This window comes from Zalophus californianus, chromosome 4 (assembly GCF_009762305.2).
Source record: "Zalophus californianus isolate mZalCal1 chromosome 4, mZalCal1.pri.v2, whole genome shotgun sequence".
Taxonomy (NCBI): domain Eukaryota; kingdom Metazoa; phylum Chordata; class Mammalia; order Carnivora; family Otariidae; genus Zalophus; species Zalophus californianus.
This window is the reverse complement of record NC_045598.1, coordinates 143,465,326-143,485,015: the sequence shown is the minus strand read 5'-3', so window position 1 is coordinate 143,485,015 and position 19,690 is coordinate 143,465,326. Positions and strand designations below refer to the sequence as shown.

General features: G+C 33.2%; 1 protein-coding gene across 2 annotated transcripts in view; it reads right to left on the bottom strand.

Moving 5' to 3' along the window:
* CNBD1 (cyclic nucleotide binding domain containing 1) overlaps positions 1-14,924 on the bottom strand; it is a 433,866-nt gene extending 418,942 nt beyond the window's left edge. Inside the window, exon 1 of one of the 2 annotated variants that reach the window (XM_027571402.1) lies at positions 14,798-14,924. In XM_027571402.1, coding sequence (XP_027427203.1) covers positions 14,798-14,885 — 88 coding nt within the window. In that variant the 5' untranslated portion in view covers positions 14,886-14,924. The remainder of the gene's footprint in view (positions 1-14,797) is intronic. The other variant, XM_027571412.1, reaches the window with a different exon arrangement.
* Positions 14,925-19,690: the final 4,766 nt, after the last annotated feature.

Below are 19,690 nucleotides of genomic sequence, written 5' to 3'. Positions count from 1 at the left end.
AAAAACAGGATCAGAAATAGCCCTAGTGTCTGGTATGGACAGGAAAAGGGGATGGTTGCCATAGATATTTTTTAAAAAAAGTTCAAGGTTTGAGAAATCCTGGCTTAAAAGGGGGATTTTAAAAATCATCCTTCAGTTAAAATAGCTTACCAAAAAAAAAAAAATATATCACAGGATGGATATTATAAGACGAAGAATTGCTAGCAGAGAATAGAAAACTTGAGAAATCAACTTGCCTGAGAAAAGCTACAGCACTTGAGGGTAAGGCTTTGCCCTAAACTTGGCACAGCCAAGTAAACTCAAAACCAGAATAGCCTATATAGTAACTACTCACAGCCTAGAAGGACACTTTACAACTCACCAAAAAATTTCTTCACTGATTCTCATTTCCAGGAGGTATCTGTGACAAGGGACTTTATATAAAGGGTGTTGAACAACATAATGGATCTTGTCTTTGAAGCAGTTTCATTAAAAAGAAAAGTCAATAGATTTCAACATGAAATTATAACTCTGTAGAGACCAAAAGTTGAGCTTTTCTGGTGATCAAATTTTATACCAGGATAAAGCTTAAGGAGTTTCAGAGGGACTAAGTTTACATTTGTTTTCCAGTTTTGTTTTCCCTCATGAATATGTCTTAGCTGGGCTTTTGACAGAAGCAGAGGGAGCTTAACCCTATGATGGGGGTAAAAATCACAGATTTGACCACAGTTTGTTTCAAAGAAGATGAGAAGCTGATATAAAAGGGTGGTTACAAAGTAAATCCTAAACTAGAGACAAAGAACAAGAAATTCATGGCACAATTAAAAAACCAATTTTCTTTACAGATATAATGCTCACTATATATGACTGAAATAGAGAAACTAAAATCCAATGTTTTATCCGAGTGACACACTGGTGATCTTTTGTTTATAAGCGTAAATGTCCATCCAGGGGTAGATACGTATTTTTAAATTTGTGTGGTAGAATCAATTATGTATGCTTTTTGTGGGGATTATAAAAATTTGTTAAAAATGGGTCTTGTGAGTATTAGAATAAAATGAAACTATTTTTCCCCAATAAACTTTCCCTTAAGAGGGGAAAAAAAGCTAAGAATAAGTGAAGCCTTAGAAATATGTAAATGCAAAACCATTATTTACTGGGAAATTATGGAGTGGCTACTGGGTAACATAAAAGAGATGGACAGCACAGCCAAAGAGAAAATGTGACAGTGACCATGTGGAATTGTCAGGGTGTGTTTAGCTGGAAAACAGAAAGCTGAGACCTCTTCAAAAGGAAACACTGATAACTAATCCAGTGATAAGCAGAACCTTGTTTAATGCAATATTCAGAGCACAAAGAAACAGTTCAGCAGCAACAGAAACATTATCAATATTTTTTTTTATGGTAAGAATAGCAGTACTTCTACCAAAAAGCAGGTGGTGAATTCTAACATGAGACTGAAGTACAGAACATGAAGAAAATAAATGATCCATCAGACACTATAAGCATGACTAATTCTTTCTATATACTTGGATAAGTAAGTCTAGATTTGTGTAATAATAGGGAATTAAACATACCTACATTGATGATTAATAGTGTATTTGTTTGGGGGCACGTGGGTGGCATAGTCGGTTAAGCATCTAACTCTTGGTTTCAGCTCAGGTCTTGATCTCAGGATCATGAGATCGAGCCCCACACCAGGCTCCTCACTCAGCACGGAGTCTGCTTAAGTTTCTCCCTCTCCCTCTGCCCCTCTCCCCACGCTCTCCCTCTGTCTCTCAAATAAATAATAAATCTTCAAAAAAAAATAGTGTATTTGTTTCCCTTCAACTAATTTTGTTTTCTAAAATAACCAAGTTAATTCTCCTTCAAAATAACATTGAATAAACATAAGGGACCTGAAAAATGTCAGCTAAATAAACCATCAAGAAGCAAAGGAATACAGCCTAATCAAGGACTTCTATGACTAAAAGCTGTTGTACAACATGGATAATTACACAAGTGGGCTTATGTTGTTCCTGGCCCTGTCTGAGTGGGTTATGATGTTAAAATATACATATATTAACTGAGGAGGGAAGAGAAGAGGGGAATATTATGCAACAAATTATCAAAATAACTTCCCTTTATATCCAACAATTTTGGAAAAGTAATCTATATTCATCTTTATTTCCTCAACTCAAATTCACTTCTCTACTCACTATAATTTATCTTCTACTTTCATTATTCATTAAAATTTGTTTCATTAAGAATATAGGAAATCCTATAGTTTCCAGTCTAATAACCTCTTTTCAGTCTTCCTTGCACTAAATTCTGTGTGACATCTGGCACTGGTGAAGCCTACCTACCAGGCTTCTGTGACACTATTCTCTCCCTGCTTGCTTCTTCCTCATTTGACTACTCTACTGGCTCATCTTCACTGTCAATGAATCCATTCTCAATCCCTCTATCTTTTCAGTTTAGATCCTCTTCCTCCACGATCTCACCTGCACCTGCATGTCCAGCTATCACACATACACTTAGGTTCCTTGAATCAATCTCTCTAGCACAAAACTCTAACCTGCATTCCACTAATATTCACATGAACATCATTCTTGAAAATCAATTTCAGGATAACAGAAGCTTTACTTAAAATCTCTCTCTCTCTCTCTCTCTCTCTCTCTCTCTCTCACACACACACACACACACACACACACACACACACACACACACACACCCTGCCCCTTGCAGGTTATCATACTTTAATCATTTTACCTCTCTTCTACATAAGATTGAAGATCATGCCAATGTCTTTGGGGCATTAAAAATCTCACCATGGCAAAGAGCCCACTAAATAACAAAGGTTAAAAAGAGGAAACAATTTTGATCTTCATTAAAACTGAGTATTTACCAGACTCTTAACATAGAGAACAAACTGAGGGTTGCTACAAAGGAGGTGGGCAGAGGGTTGGGGTAGATGGGTGATGGTTATTAAGAAGGGCACTTGTGATGAGCACTGGGTGTTATATGTAAGTGATGAATCACTCAATTCTACAGCTAAAACCAATATTACATTGTATATTAACTAATTGGAATTTAAATAAAAACTTGAAAAAGGACAAAATACTGAGTATTTACCATATTTCCAAACTACAAACTGAAAAATACCAGCTAAATAGTGTAGTTTCAATAAACTTTAAAAGAGGTACAAAAGTTTTATCTTGTTTGAGGAAATAAGCAGAGTTCTTTAGGGGAAGGTTGTATAGCCCTAAAGAATATAACCAATTAAATCTTACTTGAAATGGGAAGCTCTTGAGACTTAGACTAACAGGAACCCAAAGCCTATGACATATATAGAATGTAGAGCTGAACAAGAATTTCACATATACTCATATTTTTTTAAGAATCAGGTTGTTGTAGTGGTAGAATGACAAATGTTAGGTGGCAATCAACACAGAAACAGCTTGTCTCAGTCACTGAAGAGAAATAGAGGCCAAATAAACAGCATAAGGAATATAGTCAATGATACTGTAATAGCAATGGAACAGGACAGATAGTAGCTACACTTGTGGTGAGCATAGCATAATGTATAAACCTGTCAAATCACTAAGTTGTACACCCAAAACTAATGTAACATCATGTATCAACTATACTCAAATTAAAAATAGATGTCAAGTCACTACCAAGAAACCTTTGGAGTATGAATTATGACAGTACTAATTAGAGATATATCCTTTAGGGAAGAGCACAGAACAGAGCTGATGAGAAAGTATTCAAAGTTAACATACAAGAAAATTCAACCTGTCTGTTGTACCAGCTTACTCCCTACTGCTATCTTTTTTCAAGCAAGTAACCTATCTTCAAAAAATAACCACCATTCAATAATCTGGGTACCTAGGCAAAACATACCCTAGGCAAAGTGTGAAAAACAATGAGAAACAATTAAGTTACCAAATAAAAATCAAATAATATGCATCAGAAGAAATAGTGGAAGTGGGGAGAAAGCCCTCCAATTACACACACACATCCTTGATGAAAGAAGAACAAAGAGCTACATGACATTAAATATAAATAAGACAACAGAAAGAAATTGCAAATAAACAGGCTATATTTAGGAAAGAAGAGAAAGAGAAAGAAAATTATGACAAAATTTATGTTAGAAATAGCAAAAATGGCAATATTTAATATGATCAGAACATAAAGGCTAACACATTCAAATAGAGAAAAGAAAAAGAGAAAATGATAAATGAAGATAGAAAACAGAGATTATATGTGAAAACTTTTCCTGAATAAGAAAACAGAAATAATGGTACAGGAAAAAAATGCTCAAACATATAAAAACACTTTTTTCATATAAAGATTTGAATATGAAGAATTAAATACCATGACCCAGAAAGGGAAAAAGAAAGCATAATACATGATTCACAAAGAGACCAGATATTCTGGACTGAGTAAATAATTAAATGTTACTATGTTTTGAAGATAAACAATTATTTTAGCACCTAGCCAAAACTCAGTATGGTCTTAGTCTTCTCTATAGCAAAGTCTTGGCAAACAGTAAGACAGATGGGGGGAGGGAATATATCATGAGTTTTATTCTCCAAAAACTAAAAAGGTAATAAATAAACATAAGACCTCAGAGAATATCAAGTACTGTAAGATCTCTTTAAAAAATACAATTTGATAAACATACAACTGAAACTTAAATAGTATGGACACTATACTAATAAAGGGTAGGTAAATTCTGTAAGCCTAATGCAAATAATAAATTCTTCATAGATTCTAATAAAAAGAGTATAAATAGTAATGAGTAACAACTTGGAAGTGTCAGCAGAGAAGTGAAAGCATAAAATATACTTGTACAGATACCCTCACATAGTAAATAATTAATATTTACAATTTAAAAATTTTTTTAAAATAATGGGACCTTAATATTTGAAGATATGAATGCAACTAGTCAAAGACTTAGACATTAATATTCTTACTAATCAAATCATGATGTGAAGAGGGAAATTCTTCTCATTTTATACTAGGTTGTGAATATTTATTGTCTAAAGTTGATAAATCAAGAAGTATAGGTTTAGGTATGGAATCTATTAAATGTTTTGTGTTCCAAATTATATAATATTAAAATTCATAAAGCAAAAATTTCAGGAATAAATGGAGACAAAATAACCTCTACAGTAACTTTCTTTCCTTCTTACCTACAAATCAAGTAACAACTGAATCACTGAGGATATAAATATAAATTACATAATTAATGAGATATATTAAACATATATTAAATTTATTCTTAAATCAAAGAGCATATCAAAACTGAACCTATAAAATATCAAGAAGGTAAAAATAGGGAATGTTTTCATGAACCTATGGAATATAATTTGTCTTTCTCTGGTGAAAATGCATTCCCCAAAATATTTATATTACAAGAAAAGACAAAAAATAAAATCAAAAGAATTAAGCATTTTGACTCAAAAAGTTAGGAAAAGAAAATTAAAACAAGAGAAATGCAAGGAAGAAAGTAGAAAAGCAGAAATTAACAGGTTTATAAAGCAGGAAAAACTGTAAAAAAGTAAATTCAAGAGAGTTCGTTCTAGGGCTCAGATGGGGAAAGCACAAGATGAGCCTGAAAAATCTTATTGTACTAGAAAGCACGGAAATGGTTAGACCATAATGAAGGCATTTCCAGTGGCCAGACTATGAACTATCTGGACATCAAAATATGTAATGATAATAACTCATTAAAATCCTTGAAATAGGGGCACCTGTGTGGCTCAGTTGGTTAAGCGTCTGCCTTCGGCTCAGGCCATGGTCCTGGGGTCCTGGGATCAAGCCCCACATCAGGCTCCCTGCTCAGCAGGGAGTCTGCTTTTCCTCTGCCTCTCCACTGCTTGTGCTCTCTCTCTCTCTCTCTCTCTCAAATAAATAAATAAAATCTTTAAAACCCTATGAACAAACTAGGATATCATAATTTTACATTTATTTATTTAATATTTTATGAAAATTTAATATTTTTATACTTTCAAAATATCTCTTCACAAAAGACTTATTAATTACAAAAGGGAAAGGTAAATTCACTGCAGAGAAGTTCTCCATATAATATCCATAATCAATCCTTAATCAATATATTAAAGTAAAATCATGTGCCACCTGATAAGATGCAAAAAGAACATAGAATCACTTCTATGACATTTCTGCCAAAGATATCCCACTTGAATCTAATCATGAGGAAAGATCAGAGAAGCCAAACTGAAGTATATCCTACTAAATAACCTGTTTGTAATCTCCCAGCATTAAGGTCATGAAAGGCAAGGAAAATGGAGAAACTATTCCTATCTAGACACGAAAATGAAAGGCAAAACGAGATTTTGAACTGGATCTTTTTACTATGAAAATCATTATCAGAACAATTGGCTAAATTCAAATGGGAGAGGTCTAAGAATTAGATTACAGTATATGTATCTTTGTTAATTTTTTTTTATTTTGATGGATGTATTATGATTATGTAATAAGCGTATTTCCTTGTTTTTAAGAAATACATCCTAAAATATTTAAGGAAAGTGGAGTGCCAAATGGCTCTGAAAAAATAAGTTTCTCTACATTAAACTTACAACATTTAAGATTGCAGTTTCAAACTTTTTAAATTTTATTTTCAAAAATTTAATAACTTTCTCATGACTTCTGTAGTTAGAAAATATGAGAAAAAGATATCATTCATAATAACAAAAAAAAAGCATAAAATGCTCAGAAATAAATTTATTGTTGCATCAAAAGACACTTGCAAAAATTGGAAGTAGAAAGGTTGAATATTACAAAAATACAAGTTCTTGAGTAGGAATATTCAATAGCATAAAGACATCAATTCTCCATAAATGAATCTTTAAGTTTAACACATTTCCAACTAAAATACCCATGTTTATTTGTTGAAAAGGCCCAAATATTTCTAAAGATCTATAGAAAAATAAACTTAGAAAAAAGGTCTGAAAAAGTCTTTCAAAAAAGAGTAATCAGTAAAGGTTAATCTTACCAGATACTGAAATATGTAATAATGCTTCAAAAATTATAACAACTCAACACAAATACATAAACAGACAAGAGATAAGTGGAAAAAGTAAGTAATAGTTTTCAGAGATAGATCCAGAATGCATATGAAAATTTAACATACAATAAAAACTGGCACTTCAAATTACTAGGAAAAAGATTACTCAACAAATAGTGTTAGAACAGTTGATTGGTCATTTGGAAAAATATTAATTTGCAGCCATACATCACTATTCTAAAGTAAATTTATTCAAAAATAAATTCTAGATGCACTAAATATTTAACAAACTTAATATTAAAAATAAAACTATATAACAAAAGAAAGCATGGAAGAATTATTTTTAAATCTTGGTGTGAACAATGGCATTCTAAGCAAGAATCAATAACAGAGGACAAAAACTAGACAATCTAAAATGTTTGTATGACACAAAAATCATAAACATGAAAAAATGCAAACTGAGAAAAAAAACCTGTAAAGTACATGCCAAAGCACTAATTTCTTTTATACACAAAAATTTCTTTCAAATAAAAGGAAAAGTAAACCTCAATGGATGGGCAAGGGACATATAAATAGGCTGTTCACATAAATACACATGATCACAAATATATAAGATGATTCTAGAACTGTAAAGTCTTAGAACATGAGAGACAGATTTTAGCCAAAGCATGAAAATTTTAAATGCCAGACTGAAGAAAACGGATTGTAATCTAAGTTTTGGAAGAGAGTAAAACCCTGACAGCTTTTGAGTGGACAGTTAACATGCTCTAATTCCCTTGTAAATCATATTTTTAAAAAATAAATAAATAAAGGAATCTGGTCCATAATACATGTTGGAAGGAAGTCCAGAGATCAGGTCAGTCAAAGGTAATGGAGATCCAGTCTAGGAAGCTGAAGGGAACAGAGGACTAATGCAGAAGGTATTTCTGAGACAGACTGCCTAGAACAGAGCAGTAGCCTGAGACCTGAGGCGTGACCTAGTGTGACCACTAGAGGAGACATCTGATTTGCAATGCATTGCAGTCTACTGCAGGGTTTCCTGCCTGAACCCCCAGAAATGATTTGAGCTCAGTTTAAGTTGCCATTACTTAATTTCTAAAGGTCACTCAAGACTTTCTGACAAAAAGTACAAGTACATTGAGATAGTTATGAGTGGTAAGAAAAAAACATAATAAATGCTTGGTTTTTTCAATAAAACATTCATCTTTTCTCCTTTGGGATTTAAAAAAAAGTGACTTTTACACTGAAAAATAAAGTTGAGAAAATAATTTTCTGATACTTCTTTTCCTAAATAATCAAGTAGCATTTTCCACAGGGACTATTATTGATTATATAAACACGGAGACATATACAAACATTCAACCACATTTTCCATCTTTTATTTCTTCTCGGAACATCCATTCTCATCTTTTAGCTCTGTTTTTCAAATTTTTTTCTTGTATACATTACACAATCAGCTTCTCTGTATTCTCCACTGACAGGCCACCCTTTTTCTTACTTGCACTCCTAGGATTTGAATGGTTTAAAACTTTAAAATGGAGCAACAGTTACTTTTCCAGATAAATATATATCTTGAAACTCCTTTCATCTTTAGCTACTAAAAAACTGAAAGTCTCTCAAATTACAGGAAATGTCCTTGAAGTGTTAGGAATGATGACACAGTTTTTTCAGGTTTTCTGTAAATGTACATGATAAAATGAAAAAAAAAAGCAAGGAAAACATTCACTTAGGAGTACTATCTTGTTTCTAAATTCCTTGAAGTTATCTCTGGTCTTCTCTTGAATGCCATTTTTTTTCCTTCTACGTCTTCCTGTGTTGGAAAAAGCAAGATGTACTTACAAATATCTTGCGAACCTGAAAAATTTTGTTACTGGAATAAAAACAAACCAAAAAACCCTTTTGTTAAAGTACAGAAATTCTTTCTCCCAGGGGTGCCTGGGTGGCTTAGTCGTTAAGCGTCTGCCTTTGGCTCAGGTCATGATCCTAAGGCCTTGGGATCGAACCCCGCATCGGGCTCCGGGCTCCCTGTTCGGCGGGAAGCCTGCTTCTCCCTCTCCCACTCTCCCTACTTGTGTTCCCTCTCTCGCTGTCTCTCTCTGTCAAATAAATAAATAAAATCTTTAAAAAAGAAAAAGAGAAAGAAATTATTTCTCCCAGATAAACCAGTAGTTAAAATGTAAAGTGCGTATTTCAACTTGTCCTTTTCAGAAGGATAAGCCTAATAAGCATGAAGAAACTAGCTTAGCAGATTAACCCAAACAAAGTTAGCTAACTAGACCATACTCCTAATGATAAGTGTGTAAGGGGTTTCCTCCAGTCAAATGCTAAAGGACAGCTCCCTACCTTCTATTAAAAAAAAAAAAAAGACATTTTTCTTCCCTTTGTCTCTTCAGAACATCAACTTCTAATAATAACAGGCCGTGTGTGTACCTAGACCCAGATGCTATTTCACCCAGCTGGTAAAAGTACTGTAGATGTTGCTAACTGTAAGGTTTTATAGCAATTCTCATTCAGAATAAAAAGTGGCATGACTTTTTGCTTTTGAGAACAATCATCTTCTGAGTTAGCAAGCTCTGAAGAATCCTGAGACACAAGTTAAAAAGACTATAGGAGGAGAAGACTGGAGAGTTTTAAAGAAAAAAATGTATAAGGGATTCAAGCATAACTACCTGGAGTGCCTGTGAATCTGGATTTCAGAGTTAATGAGACAGTACTGGAAGGGTGTTCAAAGATGCATGATATGTTCTCTCCCTTAAATTAAGAGTGTCTAAATGGTCAAAACGGCAAAATGCAACAAATACATATATATCATTCAACTTGCAAAATGTGGAGGGGATATCAGGGTGGTGGGTAGGAGGAAACTATACTGCTACTGACTTGTTTTTATGAGAAAATTCATGTGAATGATACTTTGAAAAATTCTCTACCACTTGACAACTGTATGAACCTTGGTATGAAACCCAAGCCTCACTATCCTTCACTGCAAAATGGACCATGTATTAGTTTTGTATCACTGAAACAAATTACTACAAATGTATCAGCTTAAAACACAAATTTATGATCTTACAGCTCTGAAAGTCAGAAGTCTGAAACAGATCTCACTATGCTAAAATCAAGTTGTCAGCAGGGCTGCATTCCTTCTGGAAGCTCCAGGGGAGACTCTATTTCTTTGCCTTGTCCAGCTTGCAGAGGCTGCCCCAATTCTGGGGCTCATGTCCTCCCTTCCATCTTCAAAGCCAGCAATGGCCAGTTGAGCTTTTCTCATCCTGAATCTCACTGACTCTAAGTCATGTGCCTCCCTCTCCCACTAATAAAGGATCCTTTGATTACAGTGGGCTCACTGCAAAATCCAGAATCTTCTCCCATTTCAAGGTCAGCTGATTAGCAGCCTTAATTCCATCTGCAACATTAATTTCTCTGGCCATGTAGCAGAGTTTATTCACAGGTTTTGGGGATTAGGATATGCACATCATTGGGGGGCATTATTTCACTTACTACAGACCTCCTAAGTATCTTGTGAGAAATAAATGAAATAACATAACATGAAAAATGCTTACACACTGCCTATAAAAAGCCCTAAAATATTCACATATAAAATTTATAGATAAGGTAGACATGATTCACTAAAGGTAACCTAACTAACCTCACCCAAAGTAAGCAAGGATATATATAATGGCTGGATTTTTTTCCAGTTTAATGAGAAATAATTGACATATATCACTGTATAAGTTTAAGGTGTATAGCATAAATGTTTGATTTGCATATACTGTGAAATGATTATAATAGGTATGGTTAACATCCATCATCTCACATAGCTATAAAAAGAAAATGAAAAAAAAATTATCCTTGTAATGAAAACACTTATGATCTACTCTCTTTTTTTTTTTTTTTTTTAAAGATTTTATTTATTTATTTGACAGAGAGAGACACAGTGAGAGAGGGAACACAAGCAGGAGGAGTGGGAGAGGGAGAAGCGAAGCAGGCTTCCCGCAGAGCAGGGAGCCCGATGTGGGGCTCGATCCCAAGACCCTGGGATCATGACCTGAGCCGAAGGCAGACGCTTAACGACTGAGCCACCCAGGCGCCCCTGATCTACTCTCTTAACAACCTCTCTATATATCATACAGCAGTGTTAGCCATAGCCATCATGTTATACATTATATCCCTAGTGCTTATTTATTTGACAACTGGAAGTTTGTACCTTTTGATCGCCTTCCTCCAATTTCTCCTACCCTCACCCCACCCCCCACCTCTGGTAACCACAAATCTGATATCTTTTTCTATGAGCTTTTTTTTTTAAGATTCTACATGTAAGTGAGATCATACAATATTTGTCTTTGCCTGTCTGATTTATTTAGCCTAATGCTTTCAGGGTCCATCCATATTGTTGCAAATGGATTTCCTTGTTTTTTTAATGGCTGAATAATATTCAATTGTGTATATGTACCACAACTTCTTTATCCATTCATGCATCAATGAACACTTAGGTTGTTTTCATGTATTGCCTATTATAAATAATGTTTCTATGAACATAAGCGTTCAACTTTTTGAGTTAATGTTTTCATTACCTTTGGAAATTCCCAAAAGTGAAACTGCTGGATCATATGGTAGTTTTATGCTCCATACTGTTTTCCATAGCAGCTATACCAATTTACAGGGTATAGGGATTCTCTTTTCTCCACATCCTCACCAGCATTTGTTAGTTCTTGTCTTTTTGATAATGACCATTCTAAAAGGTGATATGGTAGTTTTAATTTGCATTTCCCTAATGACTAGTAATTATGAGGATCTTTCCAAGTATCTGTTGTCCTTTTGCATATTTTCCTTAGAGAAATGTCTATTTAGGTCCTTTGCCCAATTTTTAATTGAATTATTTTTTTTTTTTGCTATTGAGTTGTATGAGTTCTTTATATATTTTAAATATTAATCCCTTATCAGATATATAGTTTGCAAATACCTTTTACCATTGTGCAGGTTTTCTTTTCACTTTGTTGGAGGTTCCTCCTGCAGTGTAGAACCTTTTTAGTTTGATATAGTCTCATTTTCTTTAATTTTATTTTATTGCTTGTACTTCAGGTGTCATATCTAAAAAAGCATTACCAAGACACATGTCAAAGAGTTCTTCTATGTTTTCTTCTAGGAGCTTCATGGTCAGGTCCTATATTTCAGTCTTTAATCCATTTCAAGTTAATATTTGTGAATGTTAGATAGTGGTCAAGTTTCATTCTTTTATTTTTGAATATCCAGGTTTTCCCAGCATGATTTATTGAAGAGACTGTCTTTTCAATTGAGTATTCTTGGCTCCATTGTCAAATTCTAGTTGACTGTATGTGCTTAGGTTTACTTCTGGACTCTCAATTCTGTTCCATTGGTCTATTTGTTTTTATACCAGCACTATACTGTCTTAATAACTATAGCGTTGCAGTATAGTTTAAAATCAGGAAGTGTGATGCCTCCCGCTTTGTTCTTCTTTCTCAAAATATTTTTGGCTATTTGGAGTTTTGTGTTTCCATATAAATTTTAGGAATGTTTTTTCTATTTCTGTAACAGATGCCATTGGAATCTTGATAGGGATTACATCAAACCCACAGACAAATTCTGACATTTTAACAATACTAATTCTTCCAATCCATAAACACAAGATAACTTTCCATTTATTTATGTCTTCTTTGATTTCTTTTATCAATATCTTAGGATTTTCAGAGTAGTGATCTTTGGCCACCTTGGTTAAATTTATTCCTAAGTATTTTATTGTTTTTGATGCTATTTAAATGAGATTGATTTCTTTCTTTTTCAGAAAATTCATTGTTAGTGTACAGAAACACTGATTTTTATATGTTAATTTTGTATCCTGCAACTTTACTGAATTCCTTGATTAGTTCTAACAGTTTTTTGGTTGAGTCTTTAGGGCTTTCTATATATAAAATCATGTCATCTGCAAATGGAGACAATTTTAGCTGGATTTTTTTAAGGTCCTTAACTGAACCTTCCTATTTATGCCCATTGCATTTGAATCATTCCCATTTATATCTTCTTTATAATTCAGATTTAGTCATATTATCGATTGAAAGCATCCTCACGTGTGCTTTCATGAGATCATTGTTTCAGCAAAGACAGAGTTTGCTAAGGGAAATTGTCAATTTGCTGGAGTTAGCACAAAGACACAGTTACTAAGCAAGCAGGACACGTCTCCAAAGAGAAGTCATAGACATAGAACATCAAGTAGGAAACTCTAAAGGGAAAACTGGGAGCTCCACTGCTTTCCATTATGCTCTATTCTGTTCTGAGATCTAAATTGCTGCTGATTTTTCATCTTTTTATCACTTCATACAAGTTAAGTGTCCTTGGAAGACACTACAGAGGGTAGCACATATCTCATCCCATTGATTCTAAATTAATTTGATCTTTTAACTCCCAGCTACTGTGCTTCCTGTTTCTAAAGAAATTGTTTTAGGATGACTTTTATTTCTTTTGCACAAATAAAACCTGTCCAGTAGAAGTTGTGGGTTTTGGCAAAATTACATTTAATATTTATTTCAATTCATGTAGAAATACAAAACTTTGACTACATTCAAGAATTTTTTTCACAATTATAATGAAAACATATAAAAGTAGCATATATAGGAATTAGTTGGATTTAACATAAGGACTTTGTCTAACACTATTAAAGACATAAGTAAACCCCTTCAAAAAGGTGTCAACTGCTGCCTCTGGCACTCTTTCCTCTGGAGACTATGATCATTAATTTAAAAAAAAAATGATTTTAAAGAGTAAACAATCACAGGAAGATAAAAGAATAGACAGGTTAGTTTTTTCAAATCATACAACAAATTACCCAATAAATATTTTAAAAATAAAGTAAATACTTTATTGAAGTTGAAAAAAAAATCAAGATATCTTATCCAGAAGATTTTGTTGTAATCTCAAATATCACTGGACTACTCCATATTATTAGTATATTGGTGATCAAATAATAGATCTATGAATTTGATAGTTATGACAAGAGGTCTTGAGAAAAATGTTCCAGGTATAGACTGACTATATAAAATAAGAAAATACTGTCAACTGTACAAACTTCAAATATTTAACTCTATAATTCCTATGATATTTAAATCAAAGACTACAAAATAAAAATAAAAGGGAATAGGAATAAATTTCAGAGGAAGAGTAACAGGCATTATCTCTTTTTTTTTTTTCCTGGAAAATTTTAATGAGAATTCTCCTAGTGAAAATTAAGTATTAATTAGCGCACAAAGGGCAAGGCAGTAAGACTGACTGGGTAGACACTAGAAGACCTGCCAGAAACAAGGGGTTTGATCACTCATGAGCCATGTGATCTTTCTAAGCCTTTGTTTTCTCTCTTTAAAAGTATTTCTTTTTTCTCTTTTTTTTACGATTGTATTTATTTATTTGACAGAGAGATCACAAATAGGCACACAGGCAGGCAGAGGGAGAGGGAGGGAGCTTGATGCTGGGCTCTATCCCAGGACCCTGGGATCATGACCTGAGCCTAAGGCAGCCCCTTAACTGACTGAGCCACCCAGGCGCCCCTAAAAGTATTTCTTATTTGAAGTTCTGAAAGGTCATAAAGATCCTCACTTTACAAAGTAAAATATTTGACATCTAGAGAATTGAAATGACTTCAGGGGGACAAAGCTGGATATGCATATCTATGTTTTTTCCATCTCACTACTCTATCAAAATGATTCCTCCTGCCTCTCTACCAACTCACAAGTGCCGTTTCTTATATCTGGGATAAATAGCACTGAAAACAATGACAAACCCTTGACAGTCTTCACTCACTTGGTAAACTGCGAAGTGGAGGAGGAGGCACATTGTTTACAGCTATCATGTGAGACAAAACAGTTGCTGGAAGAGAAGACAAAGGCATCCTGATGGCTCAAAGGCAGCTGATCAAAGGCTACCTGAGAGGCAAATGATCCTTCTTTTCTTTGAGGCATCATAAAGCAGAACCCTCAAGGTAGTCCTTGATAGGCTGAGTACTACGGAATCTTCAGATTCACAGTTCTTATACAGTGCACAGCATTTCCAAGAGTTAAATATAGACCAGGAAAAGCTATATCTTAGTCCTAGTCCTGTGGAATTTATGAAGAGGGTTTTGCGACCTATAGGAAGGAGTAAGAATGAAGAAGGAAATTCCACAGGACAGATACAGCAGAATCAACAGCACACAAGTCCAGATTAAATGAAAGAAGAATTCATTAGTCATCCCTAGTCCAGAGCCCTTTTTCTGTCTACTAAATGTTTACATAAGGTATTAGAGACCTGATTTGTAGCAGCACCAACAGGATATTTATACTGCTCTCCATGGCTACATACATAGAGTAAAATACCTCTTCTAATTCCATATCAATAAACTCACCCCTGCTTATATGTAACCATATTCTACTGGAGTATGGTGTATGTTTCGGTTATTTTCTGCTGCTTCACGGTACTTAAGGCTCATTACAATGACTGCGGTTTAGAGTCCTAATTAATGTATCTTTGGATTCTATGTCATCTCCCAAGCCTTTAAAAATATTTTCCTGGTGTCATAACTATAATAAGTAATACACGAAAGGACTGCGACTGACTACTAGAATGGTAACCATTTATTGACCACCTTCACCTAGAAAACATTAATAACCTTTAGTTGTACTACAAAAGTTAACACATTTATCTTGCAACAGTTCCTATTAAATTGTATCTGCAATAAATAAATAGTATCTGCATAATAAACTTACTTCACCATAACTTTTCACTCAAATATATTTTCCTGTCCCCAGTTTTAAAAACTCTGGATTCACTGGAGACTCAAATTTGTTAAGTCTTATCATTCCTTTCATTTTGTGTTTCTTTTATACTAGTCATAACTCCTATCACAGAATGGTACCTTGACATCCCTACTGTACCCCCTTGGTAATCCCTACAGCCTTCATTTGACAGACTATCCCAGATCTATTCTCTTCCCATTCTCACATTTAAAACTCAAAGAACCAAGGACCTCTTTATAGAATTACAAAGTGTTTTTGCATTTTTCATGGATTTTAAACAGATGGGACTCTATTAGATGATTTTTTTCCTTTGACATGTAGTTTTGATCAAACAAATCAAAGAAAAGAAGTTTTCAAAGGCCCTAAGTTCATAATGATCAAGTCCCTCCCTGATTCCAATGTCATCGATTCTTATTTATTTTCTAAGTTTTTTCTTTTCTTTTCTAAATTTTCACCTTTTCTTTGTTCTCTTCTGTATTTCCTATATTAAAAAACACACACAATGAAACCTACATACCATAGTAATTTCACATCAAACTCAGCCTTGCTTGAAAACTCTTTTAAAAAAAAAGAAAATATGAAAAGTTGACAATGCAAGGAAATAAGAACATTAAGAACAGAAAAAAACAGTTTAAAAATCTCACTTAATTTTATCTAAGTTTATATAATCTTCATGATTTTGTGTATTTGCTAGTATCTGCTGATATATGCCCAGAAAGAATCCATCAAATCACAAATGCAACTCCTTCGAATGTTTTTGATTAGTCCCTCCAATGTATTCTGAGTCCTCTTAAGATTCATTCTAAGAACAATAATATGATCACATAATCACATGATTTGTGTTTGATGGAAAGATGTATTGTTTGTCAATGCCCAGAAATTCAAATCTGATCACTTGTCAAACACTTATTTGTAAAATTATTTTGGTCAAGTCACTTAATTTGCCTTAGTTTCAATATCCTAATCTATACATATAACACAGTCATATATATAATGATACTTATATCAATACAAACTTTACAATACATACATACAGTCTATATATGTAATAATAATGCATCATACAAACATTATGAATATTAAAAATGAATCTAAAGATCCTAGCACATCTTCTAAATATAGTAATCATTCAATTATAATTTTGATTAGTAATAATAATAGTAATATTGCTGAGGTAAACCTGAGAAATTCACATAGATTATATACTTTTTAAATACTTTACTTTTTCTTTTTGTTAAAGATTTTATTTATTTCCCTTTTTTTAAAGATTGATTTTATTTATTTATTTTTTTATTTATTTGGCAGAGAGAGCACAAGTAAGCAGAGGGAGAGGGAGAAGCAGGCTCTCTGCTGAGCTGGGAGCCCGACATGGGGCTTGATCCCAGGACCCTGGGTTCATGACCTGAGCCAAAGGCAGCCGCTTAACCGACTGAGCCACCCAGGCGCCCTTTAAATACTTTATCTTAATGATACTTTTTAATGGGTTCCACTCACTCTTTCTACATAGTCAGCAGTTGTACATTACAGATTTATTGTCCAAGATAAACCTTAGGTACTGTTTCTATATCACAAAAAACCTAATAATAATAACCAAATTACCATGATAATTTTCCTATACATGCTTAACATTTCCAAATAAATTAATTCCAAAAACAATGCTTCAATTAAAATTAAAACAATTGTTTTAATTCACATATTTATATTTAAAAATATAATCATCAATTCTAATAGCATTGTATGGTAACGGATGGTAGATACACTTATGGTGAACATACAGAGATGTTGAATCACTATGTTATACACCTAAAACTAATGTAACATTGTTTGTCAACTATACTCCAATAAAAAAAAAGTTTTATTAATTAATTAAGAAATATATAATTATCGAAACATTTATATAAATTAAAACTGATTAGATCAAAACTCATTTATATAAAATAGAGTGTTACATATTATATCATTGGCCAATCTGTTCTTTGAAAGGACAGTCCATAAATTACAAGTGCACATGCCTATAAAGACTCCAAATTAAAGTAAATTATGTATGTATTATATATATATATATTCACATCAATAGTTAGAAATAATATCCAAATTGGGGTACTTGGGCTCAGTCGGTCAAGCATCTGACTCTTGATTTTGCTCAGGTCATGATCTCAGGATTGAGAGATCCACCCCGCACCTGCTCTCCTCTGAATGTGGAACATGCTTAAGATTCTTTCTCCCTTAGCCCCTCCTCCCCACCCTGCCCTACAAATCCCCCCACCCACTCGCATGCATTCTCTCTCTCTAAAAAAAAAAATAATAATATCCAAATTAACCAAAATGTACATAATCTATATATGATTTTATATAAATAAAGGTTTATAAAGTAATGAATTAATAAAGTACAATATTTATTTATATATGCATATATGGAAGTGAAACAGATGGTAATTTGTACTGCTTAGTTCCATGTATGTCAAAGTTGCTAGTAGAAAATGAACATTCAATGCAAAAATACTGTCATTATCTTCTGACTTAAACTTTTTCTGTTTCATCTATTTTAAATTGCTTTGAAGTATAATTTTTATGTCCTCCCAAATGGTTTTATTGTGAGATTAATTTATAAACAACTTACACTCCAATTTATCAATACATTATTAAAGAAAAATCAATTTTCCATATCCAATAGACAATGATATATTGGTGTACACACACTTGAGTATATATTTGTAATATATAAACAATATACTACCTATAATCAAAAAATCTTCCTGTTTTTGATTCATATCAGTCTTTTACCATATGTGGCCTAAGCAATAGTATATTCATGTACAAGTATTCACGGCACTTGCCACAGATATATGTATTCTTTAAATGCATATTGAATTCAAATCACACACAAAAAAAAGATTTTCCATTTGAATGAGTTATTTATTTACCTGAAGAAGGGGACCAAGTGTCTCAACAGATGTACCTACATACATCTGTATAATTTGTTTCTCTAGAGCTAAGATAGTTTTTCCAGAACAGTACTAATCACCACACTTGTGAACTAAGACCCATTTTCAGTGTTTCATTCCAGTATAATGTATTTGTAACTTTATTCATTAGAAAAAAGATGTCAAATTAGGGATGAAGTTACATAATTTAATAGATCTCAGAAGATTTACCAAAATAATTCCCCTGTTGGTCTAGAGATTCACAAGTGTAACATATGATATATTCAAATAGCTTTATCGGATGAATGTTAGTCACAATTCCAATGCTTCTGTAACCCCTTAGATCAGGCATATAACTCTTTAAATGTCAAAGCCTAGAAAGGTAATAAGCAAAAATCTGAACAACGATACAGAAAATGACCTCCAGATACGGGCAAAGTAGATCAGCATTTGACTCAGAAACTAGAAAACAAGAAGAAAGGATAAGTAGGACAAAGAAAATACACTAGTCATTCCTAAGGGTTAAGAGTTTCATAACAGTAACCAATGTAGAGAAATGAATCAATTATAGTAAACCACACTGTGCTTTTACATTATTATCATATGAAGGATCAGGTAGACACAGGCTCAGATGCCAGCTCAGCCACTCCATTGCTCTGCCATATGGGAAGTTATTTATATGCCTTAGCTTCCTGTAAAATGGAAAGATATCTATCTATAGGGTTATTTTGAGAAAGAAAAAGAAATAGAGATCACCTAACACAGCTCGTATAGCACAGTCGTCCAATTAATGTTAGCTCTTATATTTTCTAGTTTTCTCTCTATATATGCATTTATATTACTGTTTAGTGACCATATTAACTCAATCTTATAGGATCATTGTAAGGATGAAATGAGATTTTTTTTTTAGTTTTATTGAAATTCCAGTTAGTTAACATACAGCATAATAGTAGTTTCAGGTGTACAATACAGTGATTCAACACCCATACAACACCCAG